Here is an 18,627-nt window from a genome sequence, read left to right as displayed (position 1 = left end):
ACCATTTTACTGCATAAACTGTAGTCAGATACAAAGAGTTAAATAGGATTTGTCTGTCTCTGCACATAATCATCTGAGCTTGGAAAGAATGTAAATGGGTATTTGAGACTTGTATTTAACAGGCGTGTGTATTATGTGGATACAAAAATATGTTAAAACCTAATCATGGAGCAGCATAAACCATTTTTAACTAAAATCTGGCATCCTCCTTACAGGACAGTGTGAAAGTTCTACGGCTGACATTGCAGAATGACTTTCCAGGCGAGAGATGTGATCAGGTGAAACAAAAGGTGTGTGTTCCAGCCGTGAACATACTGCTGTATGTAGAAGTCATTGCATTCTGTTATGTGCCATGTTTTGAATTTTATCAGCTGTTAAAAACCAGGGATTTTAATTAAGTAGAAAATTCTTCTGTTCTGGTGTTCTGTAACAACTGTTACGATAACTGCTTGGAGAGGAAAGAACTTGTTAAGGGATAATAGTCAAGTTATTTTGTGCTTGATATGCTAGAGAGAGGCTATCTCTGCATTAGCCCCAGAACTTCAAAAGGAGCATGATAATGAAGCTAATGAGACATCATGAATATGCAGCACCTCATTAGCATAATTGTGGCCGTGGCACTCAAAGTACCGCTTTCGATCGTGCATGGCTCATCTACACAGGGTCCTTTTTGAAAGGGCATCGCATGCTTTGAAATCCCCTTCTTCGTATTTGGTTATATAATAAGGGGATTTTGAAGTGTGTGGGGTCCTTTCGAAAAGGACCCTGTGTAGATGAGCCATGCATGATTGAAAGTGGCATTGGCTGCAGTTATGCTAATGAGATGCTGCATATTCATGAGTGTCATTAGCATCTTTTGATTAGGTTCATTATCATGCCCCTTTTGAAGTTCTAGGTCTAGTGTAGACAAAGCCAGAATGTCATTTTCTGAGCTGCGTAAGCATTTGTCCATTGCAGATTGCTTAAAGGAGAATCCTTCAATTTCTGTAGCTCCTAGCAGCCCCCTCTTGTAAAAAGGCCCCATTGTTCGGGGTTTGTATAACCACAGAAGCCGGGGGGGAAGGTTCTTGTCTCCCCCCACCACCACCAAAAAAAAAAGGTCTAGACTGCATTTTACACAGCATTCTTCCAGTATGGTGCTTGATGCTGATCTGATGAGAGAGCTGGCTGTGCTTAGTCCAGACAAGGTATGCAAGCGAGTTGTCTCGATATTTGATTGTCTTACTCTGTATCTTGCAGCCTGTTGGAAGGGCCTTCGCTATGGTGGCCAACAGATCGGGCAATGGCCATTCATTGGCTTCAGAATGCATCAAGTCTAGTGATGGCCATGAGGAGATCATCAAGGTCAGTGTTGACCATGGCTCTCAGTTGATCTTTATAATTAATGTGCACAATCAATTTAGCAGTACCTACTATGCATAAAGATTAAATTAATCTGGTTTAACGTTAGACGTAAGCTAAAAATGTAATTTTGGCTGGGCAAACAAGAAATCTCAGCAAGCATGCTTAGGGGTGCCCTTAATTGAGTAGGAGAGCCTGTGGGGATGCTTAAAGAGTGGGTTTTCTTTCAGGAGAAGCCATTTTTAAATATAGAAACAGTGTCATGCTTCAGAGTTGCTGAATAACTTTCCCAGGTTTAATGGAATGAACTCGATTCAGCTGGACCTTTTAAAACTCAAAACAAGAATGGCATTTGAGGAGTGTTTAGTGTCTTCCCAGCCCTAAGGGAGAGCTTGGAGAAGTAAACAAATGCTTTAAAATCCATTCAAATGTACAAACCAGGAAATGAAGAAAAGTTAGTGTGGAGAGTGGGGGGCGGGAAAACTGATGGTTGTAATCATTTCTTTTTTTCCTAGGGAAAAAGAGCTCAAGCCCCTCCCGCCCCCACATCCCCAACCCACCACCAAATTTTAACACCCCCCCCCCACACCTCCAGCTCCCCACTCTAAATGAATGCCCTCCCCCCAGAACCAGGCACCCCAGCCCCCGCAAATGAATGCCTTCCCGCTTCCTCACAGCCAGGTACCCCCTCTCCCTTTCCCCTCCCCTCAGGTGAATACCGGCAAGTTACTTATGTGCTGCTGCAGCGGCTCTCCAACTCGAGCTGGGCTGCCAGAGCTGCACAAGAGCCATGCTGGGCTGGGCCTCCGGGACCATGGTGGGCCACAGGCACTGGGGCAGCAGGAGCCATGCGGCTCCAGGCATGCACAAAGTGGGGGGCTGCACTCCACATGTGCAGCTCTACTGAGGCGCATTTCACCACTCCCTGCTGCCCCATTTGTTGCTGCAAATGGGGAGCGTAGCTCAGCTAACTTTCAAAATGGGGGCACCACGATAAAAGGTGCTAGAGTGCCATTCCATGGCATTGTGGCAGGAAAAAAAAGCCCTGGTCATAACCATCATTAACTATTTCTCCTGGAAAAAGTCAAGCTTAAGGCTGAACTTCTCAAAGCATTATAAAGGATGGCCAGTTAAAATTAATGGGAACTTGATTTCCTAATTGCAGCCATGTGCCCTGACAAAAGAAGGGCTAGAGGTGAGAGAGAGCCTGGAAGATCTTAGGGGGATTGGAGAATTTATTTCCTGTTGTACTTGGATATGTGACTGTGACTATTTTGTTTCATATCTTCTTCTGTAACTGAACAGCTGTTTCACAGAGGTTTTTCTTTCACTCACAGGTTTACTTGAAAGCCAGGGCTGAGGACAAGGTGAAACATGAACAGAATGTCAGTCAGCTGAAAAGTGAACTTCATTACATTCAAGAGGTAGTTTTTTGGTTTTGGAGATCATGTACAATATGTTGCTGGCTTAACCTAACCAAAGGCTGAATTCCCAGCTGCCCATTGGAGGCTTATCTCAAAGCTTTGTAGCCCTCAATTTCTTGTGGCACTATTTGAAGCATCTGTCATGACAGAGATGTTCTCTTCGTATACAAAAATCTGCCCTTCTGTTTCTCAAGTACACACTATGTACCTGGTTTTCCTAAGACAGAGGCCATGTGTACATTAGCATTTATGCCTGAAAAAGTTCTGTTCTGTGCTGGCAGGAGATGCTTTCTCACTGACATAGGTACTGCTGCTCTGTAAGCTGGTTTTTCTATATTGACCAGAGAACTCTCTCCTGTTTGCATAACACCGCCACCTTGCAGGCACATTTTGTAGTGTTGCATTGGCTAAGATGCAAGTCAGCTGTGTGAGAACGACATGACTTTTGCTTGTTTTCCCCAGTTACGTCACTAAAGCCACCTCTTAGCAGGCAGTTTTATAAGCAAGGCTTTACCTGCCTAAAGAAATCTGATGGCTGACACTTCAAGGGTTCCCTTCCCAGCTGGGGCAGCGGGTGGTAGATAGTTGGTTGAGATGTAAACCACTTGTGCAGAAGTGAGATCTAGTCTGGTTTGTCCCAGATTTGCCTTTTAAATTAAACTTAAATGTCTAATTGTCAATGTTGAGGGCTTTCTGCACTTTCCTTTGTTGGGAGATGGGATACTGGGTTAGACAGTCCAACATCTGAGTAGGACAGTTGCAGGCCTACTGAAAGGAGAGGATGAAGGTGGCTGCTGCCCCAGGGCCAGCAATTTTAAAATGCCCAGGGCTCCCAACCACCACTGTCACAGCAATGGCCAGAGCATGGGGTCCTTTAAATTGAGGCTGGAGCTCTGATTGGTGGTGCATTCTGGGTGGCACTGAAGGGATAACTCCAGCCCCACCCCTTCTGCCTGAGGCCGTGCCCCTTTTGCAGTCGCAGTGCCGCCCCCTCTCATCGTGGCCAGGGGCCGAGCAATTCTGTTGGTCGCTCAGTGCCATTCCTGTGCCTCTATTCTATATTATCCTTCTGAATTTTGGTCTGCAGCCTCAGTCAAAATGCATTTCCCCTAAAGAAAATAAAAGTGGCATGAACGATCTCTTCACTGCAGTGAACACATTATAGGCCTGATCAGACTATTTGACAGCTCTTCAAAACTAACTGAAAAGCAGAAAGGGTTTGGAGCCACTGCTCTAACAGCAGAGACCACTAAACTGTGGGGTGCACGTTACGGTGGGCCATGGATGGACATCTGGCGGGGGATGCAACAGGACCCTGGTCAGCACCTTCAGACCTGCTGTGTCCCTAGCTCTGCTCCAGCCCCAGTTACGGCCCTGGTTCCACTCCTGGCCTTGGCCCTGCGCTGGTTTCTGGCCATGGCTTGTCCGCTGGTCCCTGTTCTTGGCCATTGGCCCCATTCCCAGTCATCAGCCTTCACCTGACTGTTCCTCTGCTCCCCAGCTGGGAGTGGGGTGCAGACACATTCTTTTACTTGAAGGGAGGCTCTGAGAGGAAATACTCTGGCAGCACTGTTAGTCTTGGAAATTTTTATCTAAGCCATCAAAATGCTTTTAATCTTTGTATGGAGGTACTAAGTCTTTGGTATTTTAACTTTATTAACCACTCTTCGTTTATTACAATGAGTTCTCACTGGGTGTGTGTTTGGTCAGCAGTGTCCCTCACTTCCAGATATAGAGAGAGAGGTGTAAGTGAAAAGTTTCAAGTAACAGTCATATTAATGGTGTGACTAAGGCCTTAACTAAACACACAATTTGCAGCACTTTAACTCTAACCATATGGGAAGGGAACTATTCTGTATCAGTAGAATGAGAAGCTATGGTCAGGGCACAGGTGTAAGATGAGGGACCAGTGGCATTGAATTCTCTGCTCTGACATGAGCTTTGCGTGTAGCTTTAAAGTTATTTCACTTCATTGAGCCTCAATTCCTCAAGTGTTGAATGGAGCTGATTAATGCTGCCCTTCTTCATAGAGTGTAGAAGATAAATGCATTAAGAGACTGAAGTGCTTTGAGATCTGTTGAGGGAGAAATAATTGCATAATTGTGTTTGTACTAGGGCTTGTATTGGTATAACTATATGAGTAAATAGATGCACCAAGTTTAGTCATACAAAAGCTCTTGAATAACCCTTTTGCTTAATTACGTTGAATAGTTGAAGTAGCTCTTGTGCTTTAAGAAGTTTGGATCAGTGGCTGGCCTCTTTAAGATACAGCATAATCACACATGTATGAGCTTGGCTCTTTTGTGCCTTAGATTTTTCCTCTAAAGTGAGACAATACTTACATCGCAGTGGTGCATCAGAGATTAACAGCTAGAAAAGTGTGTGGTGATCCCTGTATGAGAAGTGTTTGTAGATGCAGAAAGTACCTGCTGAAGTATCTGCATTTCAGCCTTGAGTGTGCAGGGGGTTGACCCTGGACTCATTTTCTCTAGTGACTTAACATTGTATCACAGGTGCAAATTGATATTGTACTTGTCAGCCATATGGGAGTTTACTGAAGACCCACGGGATCAATGTGTGGAATAACAAGCCTCTGTTAGTCATTTCTGTTAATTTTCAGTGCCGTCTTCCAAAGAAAATGAAACAGTAGTAGAAATCAGCATATGTATTGAGAGGTCCTTCTGTCCTTTAATTTTAACCACATATAACAAGGATAGTAAGAAACTTGTAGCCAGTGCTGCTTGCGGGTGCATAGTTAGTAAAATCAGCAACTTTTGTGGCTTGTTGTGACAAGACAAAGACCTGCTTGCTTGTCTGGTGTCGAACACTGGCATGTAATGTTTTTACACCCTCTCCTTGGGATCTATGACGTGCATTTGATATATTTTGAAAAGAATAACTGACACTGTTGTCCATACAGACGAAGCTAAATTGACTTGCATTTACCAGGCTAGAAGTTCTTTGAAGAAGCTGCGGGAAGATATAAGTAGTAAACTTGAGAACAGACAAGGAGATAAGAATAATCTGCAATGTGCAAAGGTAACAGGAACATTTCTTGAGTCAACTTACAGTGGCACTTTCCTTCCTGAGAGAACAGATGCCACTTTTGGGTAATAAAAATAGCAAAATGTGGCCTAGAAATAAAATCCCCTTGGGTCATTAAAAGCCTGTTAGGAAACCTGTCTATGGAGGAAAAACTGAGAAATATGCAGAAACAAACGAGAGAGATTCAGCACACTAAATGCATTGGCTGTTCAAATGCACTAGTTCACTTTCATTTTTTTCTAAACCTATTATGGAGAATACATTCCCTATTTTAAAGCTCTTACAGCAATACAAAGAGAAGCTGATGACAGTATTCTAATTGCTGAGTCCACTTTTATGAGAGGATCACAGTTCATGTTTTTTTAAATAGGTAATGCTTGAAAAACAAAATGGAATCTGGACGCCTGACACGTTGCATAGGAACTCACTGGAGGATCAGGTGTGTAATCAAAAAAGGGAAAACTATATTTTGAACAGTTAGATGTGGTTTCTTTTTAAAATCGTAGAATCCTAGAACACTAGGACCGGAAGGGGCCTCAAGAGGCCATCGAGTCCAGTCCCCTGCCCTGACGACAGGACCGACCACTATCTACACCATCCCTGATAGACATCTATCTAATCTGTTCTTAAATATCTCCAGCGAGGGAGATTCCACAACCTCCCTTGGCAACTTATTCCAGTACTTGACCACCCTGACAGTTAGGAACTTTTTCCTAATGTCCAACCTAATCTTCCCTTGCTGCAGTTTAAGTCCATTGCCTCTTGTTCTCTCCTCAGAGGCCAAGAAGAACAAGTTTTCTCCCTCCTCCTTATGACACCCTTTAAGATATCTGAAAACCACTATCATGTCCCCCCTCAATCTTCTTTTTTCCTAGCTAAACAAGCCCAATTCTTTCAGCCTTTCTTCATAAGTCATGTTCTCCAGACCTTTTATCATTCTAGTTGCTCTTCTCTGGACCTTCTCTAATTTCTCCACATCTTTCTTGAATTGGGGTGCCCAGAACTGGACACAATATTCCAGCTGAGGTCTAACCAGCGCGGAGTAGAGCGGTAGAATGATTTCTCATGTCTTGTTCACAACACACCTGCTAATGCATCCCAGAATCATGTTTGCTTTTTTTGCAACAGCATCACACTGTTGACTCATATTTAACTTGTGATCTACTAGAACCCCTAGGTCCCTTTCTGCTGTACTCTTTCCTAGACAGTCTTTTCCCATTCTGTATGTGTGAAACAGATTATTCCTTCCTAAGTGCAGCACCTTACATTTATCTTTATTAAACTTCATCCTGTTTACTTCAGACCATTTCTCTAATTTATCTAGATCATTCTGAATTATGACCCTATCCTCCAAGGTAGTTGCAACCCCTCCCAGCTTGGTATCATCTGCAGACTTAATAAGCGTACTGTCTATGCCAATATCCAAATGATTAATGAAGATATTGAACAGAACTGGTCCCAAAACAGACCCCTTTGCTTCTGGAGTGACTTCAGAACTATAATTGTTCTAGCATCTCCCTTGCATTCTAAAGTCAACTGGTGCTGTTCTGGTGTTATCTGAATTCGGTTAGAAGTCAGCTCTGATATATTTTTTTTAAAACATGCATTTTAACAAGCTTGCTTTAGTAATGAGCTCAGCTTTTTAAATCTCTTCAAGCACAAGGTCCTTTGAGCGTAGGGATAATTAGACCACTTTATTTGAGGTTGTGTAGTTAGCAGCTTATTGCTCAATTTTCTTCAGTCTCATGCTATCTCTACAGTAATGGCATGCCGCAGAATAACACAATACAATGCTGCAACCCTTTTGTTAACTGTTTAAAAGCCATAACTAAAGGTACCGGGATACAGTAATCTGAGTGCTATAAGCTGTCCTGATGTGGTTCACTTGCTGGTTTTGGGGACACCTAAAGGTAGCTAATGAAAACATCCTGAAAACAACATGGGAGGGACTGAAGGGTCACCTAAGAAAGTCACATAAAATAAATTGTTTTATGGGCCCAAGACACCTGATTCTGTGTGGACTTTTGAGAACTGAGTCTCATTTGCTTACATTAAACTTTTTAACAACACTTTTGCCACCTTTTTAGGTGGTGAATATTGTAACATTTGGTCAAAAGTATTGGCTCTTCCACTTGCAGGAAAAAAAATGCATCTGTTCTGATTGTTCGACCTGAGACAAATAATGATTTCATGCTGTGTTTGCAGGAAGATGATTATTCAAGCGATGACATAGAAAAAATTCGTGAGACAGCGAAGAGATTGTTCACTAAACTGCGGGAAGCTGAGAAGCGGCATCAGTCAGACAAGACTGCTTTTGAGGTGAATACACACATTTTTTGACTTCTGAAACAGTTTGATATTTGCCTGAATGAGGAGCTGGCTTCAAGTTGCTTTCAGAGTCCTCAGAAACTGACTAGTCCCTTCCTTCTGGAGCTCAGGGGGACACTGATGAAGAGCTGCTGTGAAGGCAGTTTTGAAATCCAGAGTAAAAAGACTTGGATGGCATTTAGCAATTGATTAAAAAAATGCATATGGCTAGTTCACACCAGCTAGCACACCCAGTCTTGTCCTCATGTGACGTCATCGTGAGCACAGTGATTGCCATTAGTCTCTACAGATCATTAAACGTATTGCAGTCAAATTTTCACTGACTTAATCTTGATATATACAATGACCATTTCCAGGTAATAACAACTTCAGTGGTAGCAAAGTGCTTGTTAGGAGAAGTGGCATTTTGGCCTTTTTTCCCCCTCAATCTCCAGTTTCACTTTATCCCGTATAGGAAGGCTCTGTGCTCATCAAAATCATATGAGCATCTTGCATGCAGCAATGTATTGACTGGATAGCTCATGTGATGGAGCTTCAGATTCTTAATCTGAGGGTCAAGGGTTCAAATCCTTGTCCAGGGGTTAGGCTGTTTGTTACACAAGATGTCAAACTACACTATTGCAATATTCCTTTCTGGCCTAGGAACAAGTGATTGAGGGAAGTATTTGTCTGTCCCCATTTTGTAGCTGAGGAAATTCAGGTGCAGAGAATGAAGTGCCTTAAGTAGTCACATAGGAAGTCTGAAGAGGAGTGAAACAGTGGCTGAGTCCAGCCTGATCTACTGAATGGTCTAGTATCTTCCACACAACACAAGCCTGCCTCTTACAGAGAGATTCTTAGCTTGTTGCATCAAGATCACAACATGTCTTGGTGGCAGAGGGTCGTGACATGAGCTGAGCAGGTGAGAACCAGCTCTGATGTCACATTGTGATTTGTTAAATAGAAACGTGAGCACGTTTTTGAGACGAGGGCTGAATTCACTTCCTTGCAGTGGTGACTGTATTTACATGCTGCTTTAGGGTGACAAGCAGGTGCAGCAGTGAAAGGAACAGAAAACAGCAGGTGCTGTGTGCTAGGTGGTGCTGACGCAGCAGGATCTCTCATTTGCTCCTTTCCTCAGAACTAGGGATCGATGATCCAACCCCGCCCCCTTATGTTTATGGAAAGCGTATCTGGATTGCAGGCTGGCTTTGTCACATTGACCTAGGCAGAGAGGTCATTAAACATAATGAGTGCGTGAGGCGAAGGGCAGTCCCTGTTGGTGGATACTTGAGGATTTCGTGCCATTGTTTCATTGGTTCCAGACTCCATTTCTTTTCACGGAGCTTGACTAAATTGTTGAAGAGAAATCCTTTTAGCCCTAAATGGCTGGGAAAATAAATCCTATTACCCAGTGAAGCCTCTTCCCCCCTCCAAAACAGATATGTACTTGTGCGATTATGAGCTAAGGAACTAATGGGCAGGGAAGTGCGGGTAGGGTATAGCAATCAGTTTTAAGTGCAGACTAGGCTTCAGCTGTTGCCTGAAGAGTGGGGTGATGAGGACAGAAGAAATGTGTTTGGGAGCACTCCTGATGCATGGCTCAGGGACTGGAAATCTGCGTCTGTCTTCTATTAGCCAATATAGCTTTCCTGTTTAAATGGACATTGTGTAGATGCTTATCAGCTGGTTTGGCAGCTGCATCCACTTTAGGTGTATGGTTTGGTCATGTCAGGGAAGTTAGTGGGTGAAAAGAGAATCCTTCTCCACAGGACAGTAAAAGGATTGGATGATCAGCGTGCAAGAGAGGGAGCCAGGAGCTCCTGACTTCTAGTCCCAGTTCTGTTGCTGACTCTTGGGCATTTACATCCCTTAGCCCAATGTAGACCAGCCCTCACCTTGCATGACGTCGGCAACACTACATCTCTGGGTGTGAAAAATCCACAGCCCTGAGTGAAGTAGTTAAGCCGCCCAATGTAGATCGTGCTAGGTTGACAGAACTCATTGCCCTAGCTACCACTTCTCCAGGAGGTGGATTGCCTACACTGACAGAGGAATCGCACTGATGGGTATAGGTGGTATCAACACAGAAGCCCTACAGCAGCTCAGCTGTGCTGTTATAGTGGTTCAAGTGTGGACATACCCTGAGTGTGTTCATGGGCAATGCACCTGCCTCTGATCATGAGTTTTTGGCCATTTATGGTGCACTTCTGTCTCTGTTGCCATAGGATTTGTGTCAGGTAGCGTGAACTGCTCTGGAGACAACGCTTTGTAAGGCTTCCCCTTCTCGAGTGCTTTGGGCTGTTGGGGTTCCTTCAGCACAATACACCTGCCAAGAATAGGAATGCCATTCAGTCTTCAAAATACAGTACCTGAAAAGGACCTTCTCATTGGCTTTGACTCTGAGGATCATCAGAAACGTCTTTCTTTTTGTGTTGTGTTGCAGATGACAACATCCCAATACCAGAAAGAAGTTGAGCAAACCACTGCAGCGCTGAAGAAGGCTGAGGAGGATATGGTGTCAAAGGAAGTGAAGCTGGAGGAACTGCAGAGGCTCATGTCAGGGATGGAGAAGGTACTGCTTGGAGAGCCACACGGGGCCTGCTTGATGGTCTGTTTCCTAGGCTGCTCTGTCAGGTGTCCACTGCTAAGTGTGACGGGTTTAGCGCTTGCAGCAGGCAGGATGCTGATCAGCTCTGAAGCACTACTGCTGTAGCACAAGTGCCTCCTCCAAAGCAGAAAGCATGCCAGCTGGCTGCCGAGTTGTCATTGCTTGATAGCTCCTGGGTGTAACGAGTTCCAGAGTATGAATGTCCACATGATGATCACCACCAGCACAACTGGTGCTGTGCAGGCTTCCTCAGCAGAGGGGCTAAGGTGGAAACAAATCAGAGACGGACCTTTCCTACAGGTCTAGGCCAGAGGTGAAGCACAGTGGTAGAGTGCAGCATGGGGAGACTTGGAGTGCTGCTGCCCCATCCCGTAGGGAAATGGAGTTTCCTTGTTTCATTTCACGTGTGCTAAATTCCCATGAGATACAAGCAGCGTAGCCCTGGGGGAGGGGAGAGAGGCATGAGGCCCTGGCCTACCCTTCTCTGCCTCTTCCTACCTTCACCCTGCCCCCACTTCACCCCTTAGCTCAAGCTTTGTCTTTTCCTGCCCATGCCCTTTCCCACCACCATTGCACCGCTTTTCCCAAGTCCCCTGCCCCAAGCGATGTGACTGAGGGGATTAGCTGGAGGCATGGCACTGGCAGCAGAGGGTCAGGCCCCTCTGCACTCATGGTGGCAGTGGGAAGCGGAGCTACGTGGCCTCAGCCTGCTGCACTCCACTAAGCCTGGCTCCCAGGCATGTTGCTTGTGGGGAGTGGAGTAGGATGGGGCCCCGGCACTCTGCTTCCTGCCACTGTGGTGAAGCAGTGTGACCTGGCTGGGAGAAGGCAAAGGAGGCTGCTGTCGCTTCACTGCCTCTGGCTCCTAGAACCCTCTTGCTTACCAATACAAGGATTCCCCCAAAGCATGGGGCCATCCTGAACTGCCCATTGGATGGGACAGCTCTGGATACAGGCTGCACCTCAGCATCTTTGCTGACAACCAAGGCTGACTCCTGAAATTGCCCAGTGCCACAGATGCGTGTAGCCCCATGTTGTGTGTCTGCCTTGAAATAGAGACCAGAGCAGCTGTTGTAACTTGTCCTATGACCTGTTGTAGGAACATCAGAGTTTGCTGCTGAAGATGAAAGAGGGTGAAGAAGAACTGGAGAAACTGAGGAGCCTGCAAAATGACAAGCTCGCCGAACAGGATAGGTGAGGCTCAGCCTTGGGTAGGGAGTCTGACACTCCTTTCTCAGGAGTGAGCCTTTCAGCTCGCTGGGGCATGACTTGGCATTCTTGTGAAGGGCGGGCATGGCTGCTTAGCGAATGTCAGGGTTTTCTCAAGGAGATGACTAATCTGTCTGTTCCGACTGCAGTTGGCAGTGCCCAAAAACCTTCCCTAGAGATTGAGCAGAGTCCTCACGTGGCCTTGTTAGGAAAAGCAAAACTCTCACATGTTTCAGTTTTAAATGTTGCTCTATTCTCACATAGCTCCTCTAGCTTCCTGTTTGCTTCAGGGTCTGAGTGGAAATGGTTCTAGTTTACTAAGCTCACCTGGCCAGGCTTGGCCCTAGGGCCCTGTGATCCAGTTGACTGGGGCACCCCCTGTCCAATGGTGAAGCCCCACTGTCAGTGTGTCACCCTGGGACCAACCCACCAGTGGGCCCCCACTGTCAGCATGCTGCCTTGGGTCCCACCCTCCCACTGGACTAGCTGTGCACCTTGCTGTAGGTAAACAAAAACCTCATCTTTTCTCAGGGTTGCTGGCCTCTGTTCCTCTACTCAGTCTTTGCTACTGTTGGCATATCTGCCATCTGGGGCACCTGTCTGTCTCCCCAGCTTCTCTCGTACAACTCCAGCCTCCCTTACAATCTCTACCTATTCCTACTATTCCATTTCGGCCAAGTGGCTGGAGAACTGGCTGTCTATGGCAAGATAAGCACTGCTCTGGGGTGGGGAGGTGTTGCAGCATTTGCTTAGGGGCTCTGGTAAAATATCCAGTCCCACATTCCTCTGCTGATCCGGGGAGGCCGAGTGGTTCTGACTCTCGCATCTCCTTCGTAGGTCAGCCAAACTGGAGAAGGAAGTTGCCACTTTGCGGGAGAAGATACACCATCTTGACGACATGCTGAAGAGTCAGCAGCGCAAAGTTCGGCAAATGATTGAGCAGGTGGGAGACCTATTAGAGATACTCCCTGCTAGAATCATTTTCCGCCCCCCCATTTGTACAGGGCTGAGCACAGTGGCTGTGTGGTCCGTGATTAGGGCTCCTGGGGCTACAGAAATGCAAATGCTATAAAGGATTCTGGGTCTGCAGAATCTGAATGGAGCAGCATAAAACTTGTTTTTTATCCTCTTTAAGGGAGGCCAGTGCTTGCTTTTGGGGGTGAGGAGGAAGCAGGGTCATGGCAGCCCAAGCTGAGGGCCGCACAAAGCCTGCTAGTTTGATTCTGAACATCTGCCAGAGGGAGCAGTTTGAAAATGTCACTGTTTCCTTCCCCCACAACTACCCTTCAAAGTGCTGACCCAGAGGTGAAAGGTCTGATCTTCTGTGGGAAGAACTGCAGTGATGGGAATCAGACTGTGGTGCTTAGCAAGACCAGTTTTTTGGAAATAAAATGAATTGCTGTCGTCTATGCCAGCAATAAATTTGGTCCATTGTCTGCAGTGGGACCCATCAAAGAATCCCTGGTAGTGAAATAGAACTTGGACAGTCTAGAATTAACTGTGACTTTCTTGCCCAGAACTCAGGGTTTTTTTCCCTGATCAAAATATACAAAACCTGTCGTGAGTGTTGCTTTACTGTCAATCTCGAAAGACTCCTGGTTTAAACTGCTTTCTAGATGCCTTGTCTCATGTCGGTATGTATGAGATTTCTTTAGTCATTTGATGAACTTTCCTTTACAGCTTCAGAATTCAAAAACAGTGATTCATGCGAAGGATATGATTATTCAGGAGCTCAAAGAGAGAGTTGCCTACTTGGAAGCTGAGGTATGTTTGTTAGTTGGCTGAGCTGCTCTTACAGGATTGGTGTTGTCTCCAAGTGCCTGTGGTGGGACGGAAAAGCCTGTTTTAACTGCTCAGAGCATTCGTGTCCAACTGGTACAGGGAGGGGTCTACAACCAAAATAGGGAAAAGAGCCACTTTTTTTCAAATTCAGTTACAAAATCAATACTTCAAGAACTGCAGTGTGTGTGAATGTCACAGTCCTTAATAATGTAAAACTGGTACTTTTCGTCACCCGTATTAAGAATAGAGCACGTACTGATTTATTTCAGTTAGGAAGTTCTTACCCCCATGTCCAGGCTTTACCTGTCTCAACCCCATCCCCAGATTTAACCCCTTCAGCCCCAAACTGCCATCCCCTCCCCAGGATTTACCTGCCTCAGTTGACAAGCTCTGCCACTGCTGTGCCACAGCTTCCGCCTCTTTCTCAGCATGTCTGCAGGGCTCCATTTTAACTATGGGCATTGTTTAAGCAGCAGCAGCCTCCAGAGTTGCAAGTGGAGTCAGTGGCAGCAGTGCTTGGAGCCACAAGTGGCTCCTTAAAGAGCTGCAGGTGGCTCTGGAACAGCAGGTTGCCGACCCCTGAGGTGATAAGAGCCAGGCCCTCAAACATGAAATGCCAGTGAAATCGGTCATGTGATTCTTTTGCAAGTTGCTTCAAAGTTTGAATCAACTAACAAACGTATGGAATGAACTTTGTTTTTCTTCAGAGGCACAGCAGGGCCACCAGTCGGGACGCTAGAGAAACTAGCACAGCCTTACCATGCAGTGTGCCTGCTGCACAAGCAAAGACAGGTCTTGCTTGAGTTGAAGTCTGTAGGTTTGGATGGTTTCCATCGAACCACTTGAGGCAGGAGCAAGTGCCATCTAGACCGTGGTGTGTCCCACATGGTAGCTCTGCAAAACAGAGCTGCACACCGGGGTCCATCATATTGGATGGTGATCGTATCTCCTTTTGGCTAAAAGTGAGCATGTGCTGGTAGCATTTAACCATTCTCTTCTCTTTCCATGGTGCTTTGGTATTTTGCTAATCAGTGCAAAAAGGGATGGGGGGCACTGAAAATGCATGGGACCATTTCCCTGAAAAGTGCAATGGTGCAACTGCTGCCATTTGACTAGATTTAGCACTTCACTTCAATGGACAATCTAAATTAAATTCATATTTAATCCCGTATATTCTTGTAGAACTGCCAGCCTAATGAAACCTTGATTGGAGGCGGGCACAGGCTCTGGAACTCTGTTTGGATCACAAAAGTATCAAAGCACACTCTAGTCTGCAGTTTGCATGGAGCAGGGTGAAATAAGATATACCTAAGAAATTAATCTTCCCCCAGCACTTCCTTGGGCCTCTAACATGCAGTCTGCTCAGAGATGGATTGACTCCAAGTGTTTAGTTCAGGGGGTAGAACTTGCCTTTTGTTTGTCTAGCATTGGTGCATGTGGTCTTCCAGTCTCTGGAGGTTCCCCAAAGTGCAGTGCACGTATCATCAGCGGCATGGGAACCTGATGTTCCATGAGCATCATTCACAACTTTGAGGAGTGTGGTGAACCGGTGAAATGTGGGAATTTCAGATGTGCTATGTTCAGTGGGTCAGGCTGTAATAAACTCCATGCTGCTGCTTCAGCCTCTCTGTCCAAACGGAGTTGAAATGCCTGGTCTGTTCTTCGTTTCAGAATCTGGAAATGCATGATCGGATTGAGCACCTGATCGAGAAGCAAATCAACCCGGGCAGCCAGAGCACCAGAGCTCGCTCAAAATCAGAGTCCATGAGCAGGTAAGCAGGAAGTTCTGTCGGCCTGTGGAGGCAGAACAAGGACAAGTTTTGCACTGTTCAGCTCCAAGCTGCTTCTCCTGCAGGGTAGTGTGAGCTAAGCCCTTGTTTTGAGAGGCAGGAGGTTTGGGTTCCTGTCACTGCCTCAGTGTTGGCCTTGAAGCATGTCACTTTCTCATTCTGTGCCTCAATGTTCCCATTTGTAAAATGGGGGAAGAATTTTTTTTGTGGGAGTTCTTGTGAAGCTTGATTCACTGTTAAGCACCAAGACCCCTGGTGGAAGACACCAGCAAAGCAATCCTTCCCTGCCTCAGTTTCCCAATCTGTAATTGGGGTGCAAGACTTAAGACCTGTGAGGCTGACAAAATTGCTTAATGCTCTGTGAGTGAAAAGTGCTGTTTCTCAGGAGTCATTTGCTATAGCAGACATTTTGCCTTGTGTATTGTGCTGCATTTAAGTCAGCCACCTAATTAAGCATGATTCCCCGCCTTCCCCCCAGTCTGTTCCAAACTCAGGCTAAAAGCGTTTGAATATTCCTATTGCTGGCATTAAACTCAAACTTTGGAAGGATGGTCTGGCAGATAGGCCACTAGAATGTGATTAGAGATGGGGATTAGCTCTGACTCAGCCTCCCTACTGGAAGGAAATAGTGAGAGAGGCATCAGACACCAATGGGCGCTGAGCCTGCGGTTATTGATGATGATGAGCTTCCCTACCTGACCTGTCAAGTCACTGGATCTCTGTAGGCCTCCATTCCGCCGTACCTCTCCTCTTCCTTTGCCCTTCACGCTCAAAAAGAGTTTGGAGGTTCAATGCACGTATATTTGGAAGATAAGAGTTTAATGGGGGAGCATATAATAACCTAGATTCATAGACTTGCATTCTAATTGGTCATAGCTGCAGTGCTTCTGGTTGGTCTGCTTCTGAGCGCTTTCCTTTCTTTGCTTTGTAGTAAAAGGCTGATGAAACCCATTGGACCCAAGCCCCTTCCTCTCATCAGAGTGCTGGAAACATGAGCTCTCCTGGGCTCAGCTTCTAAACTGAAGAACCTCACCGTTTGCTACTGTTGACTGACCTTTACTGCCATTCCCTGGCTTGTGTGTGCAGCCCCTCGGGCCACCTCTGAACTCACTGGACAAATGGAGGACAATGCCTCCAGAGAACTGTAATGCTTCAAGGACCCAAGCTGGCCCCTTTGGTGAGGACTGGCAGAGCAGCAAGGGCTACTGAAACAATGTTTCCATACTGCTGTCCCCCGTGGCTTCCAGAGGCCAGCAGAAGCAAATTTGTTGAGCGTGGTGCCTGATGTAGTGTCTGGGGAACATCCAACCCATGTCTGTATATAACAGACCCACTTGCACTCGGCCTGAGCATCAGGCTGCCTCTTTCTGGTACTGTTCTTTTTACCATTTCTTTCATTGTTCAAGCCTGGTATTGCTCTATGAGCAGCTTAGGATGCTGTATGCCTTATGCCTCCATGGAATCCTGCTCTTTTAAATTGCAACTAAACAAAGTGGACTGAAGCTGTTCATCTTTTTTTAAAAAGATCAGCACCCAGAATCCCCCTCTTGAAATGAGATTCCCTTGTTTCTCTCCCAGTCTACTCCAAACCAGCTGAATCCCACTGATGTCCTTTTAAGGTCTGGCTTCCTCCCTCCTGTGGTGACAGCGAGTGCTGCATGTGGCAGCTGTGAGACTGTATTGAGTACAAGGCTTTTCAACAGTTGTTTGGTTCCTCAGCAGTGTGGAGATGAAACTTACACGAATGTGTGTAGGTATAAAAGCAGACTGTCCAGCTCTTCCTTGTATTTATTTCAATAAATTATTAGTATCTTCAGATTAGCTCAGAAAGGACACATGTAAGTTTTATGCCATAGTTTTATGTAGCATATTTTGTGCATGCATGTTTTTCTTATTTCAATGGAGGGTACTAATCAGTTTTTTCTGCTGGGCTGGAAAGTTATAAAATAACTTGTATGTGATTTTGAAAAGAAGCAGCCTTCTCCTTTTTTCCATCTCTGACCAAGAGGAGATCTACACGTGACTGTGTCTAAACTAGTATAGACAGAATTTATATAAGTGTTGTAAAAGGTACCCATCAGATAACCTCATTAATGCAGAAGACCATATGCCTTACATAGCCACCCAAATCTGTAGTGGATTGAATAAATTATGTAAATAGTGTGTATTGTGGTTTTATGGGAATTTGAGCATAGGTTGGAACGAAACATTTGTGGGCCCATGGGAACAGTTTTCAGACACTTGTAACAGCCTCCTGCAAGAGAACAGTTCTGTGTCCCTGCACAGCGAAGTCCTGTGTTGCAGCCTGCGCTGATGCATGTTCCAAGGTTTTAGGCTGATTGCTGCGGCCTCCATAATGCTTGGTTAGCCTACACTCAGCTCTTCCTAGAGTACAGCCACTCACCCACATACTGTAGGGGTGTTAGGGCACTGACTGCCCTGTACCAGAAACATTCCCTCCTGCCTCACCTCCCCAACCAACTCTTCTGACTTTCAAGGGCTCTTGTCCCTGGGAGCACCAGTACAGGGCCATGAAGAAAAGCATGCATAGGCATCAAAGGGCCCAGAGTAACATGGTGCATTCCAGACAGGTAGGATGTAGTGCTCAGCGAGAGGCAGAAGGGAAGCCTATCAAGTTCTTACACATATAGGCTTGAATGTTGACAGCTGATGCAGCTGGAGGCAGGCAGGCTTTTGCTGTATTGTCCTAGAACAGCAAATAGCAAAATGGTGACTCAGTATCGCACAATTAATTCAGGTCACTGGCTGAAGCAGGCATTGACTCCATCTCCAAAGTCCATCTAGCCCAGCATCCTGTCTTCTGACAGTAGCCAATGCCAGGTGCCCCAAAGGGCATGAGCAGCACAGGTAATATCAAGTGGTCAATCCCGTCATCTGTTCCCAGCTTCTGACAAACAGAGGCTAAGGGCACCATTCCTGGCTAATAGCAGTTGATGGGGCCCATCCTCCATGAAATGTATCTAGTTTCTTTTTTTGAACACTTAGTCTTGGTCTTCAGTGTCCTCTAGCAAGGAGTTCCACAGGTTGACTGTGCATTGAGTGAAGAAATACCTCCTCTTGATTTAAAACCTGCGACATAGTGATTTCACTTGATGGC

General features: G+C 45.8%; 1 protein-coding gene across 3 annotated transcripts in view; it reads left to right on the top strand.

Moving 5' to 3' along the window:
* The window catches only part of TUFT1 (tuftelin 1), a 30,921-nt gene extending 13,249 nt beyond the window's left edge, over positions 1-17,672 (top strand). For 2 of the 3 annotated variants that reach the window (XM_074980781.1, XM_074980784.1), the window contains exons 2-13: positions 216-290; positions 1,240-1,344; positions 2,679-2,765; positions 5,715-5,804; positions 6,181-6,249; positions 8,016-8,129; positions 10,564-10,692; positions 11,828-11,922; positions 12,775-12,880; positions 13,618-13,701; positions 15,391-15,491; positions 16,441-17,672. In XM_074980781.1, the coding sequence (XP_074836882.1) occupies positions 216-290; positions 1,240-1,344; positions 2,679-2,765; positions 5,715-5,804; positions 6,181-6,249; positions 8,016-8,129; positions 10,564-10,692; positions 11,828-11,922; positions 12,775-12,880; positions 13,618-13,701; positions 15,391-15,491; positions 16,441-16,504 (1,119 nt within the window). In that variant the 3' untranslated portion in view covers positions 16,505-17,672. The remainder of the gene's footprint in view (positions 1-215; positions 291-1,239; positions 1,345-2,678; positions 2,766-5,714; positions 5,805-6,180; positions 6,250-8,015; positions 8,130-10,563; positions 10,693-11,827; positions 11,923-12,774; positions 12,881-13,617; positions 13,702-15,390; positions 15,492-16,440) is intronic. The other variant, XM_074980783.1, reaches the window with a different exon arrangement.
* The last annotated feature ends 955 nt before the right edge of the window (positions 17,673-18,627 follow it).

The sequence above is a fragment of the Carettochelys insculpta genome, chromosome 30 (genome assembly GCF_033958435.1).
Source record: "Carettochelys insculpta isolate YL-2023 chromosome 30, ASM3395843v1, whole genome shotgun sequence".
Classification (NCBI taxonomy): domain Eukaryota; kingdom Metazoa; phylum Chordata; order Testudines; family Carettochelyidae; genus Carettochelys; species Carettochelys insculpta.
This window is presented reverse-complemented; position numbering and strand designations above follow the sequence as displayed.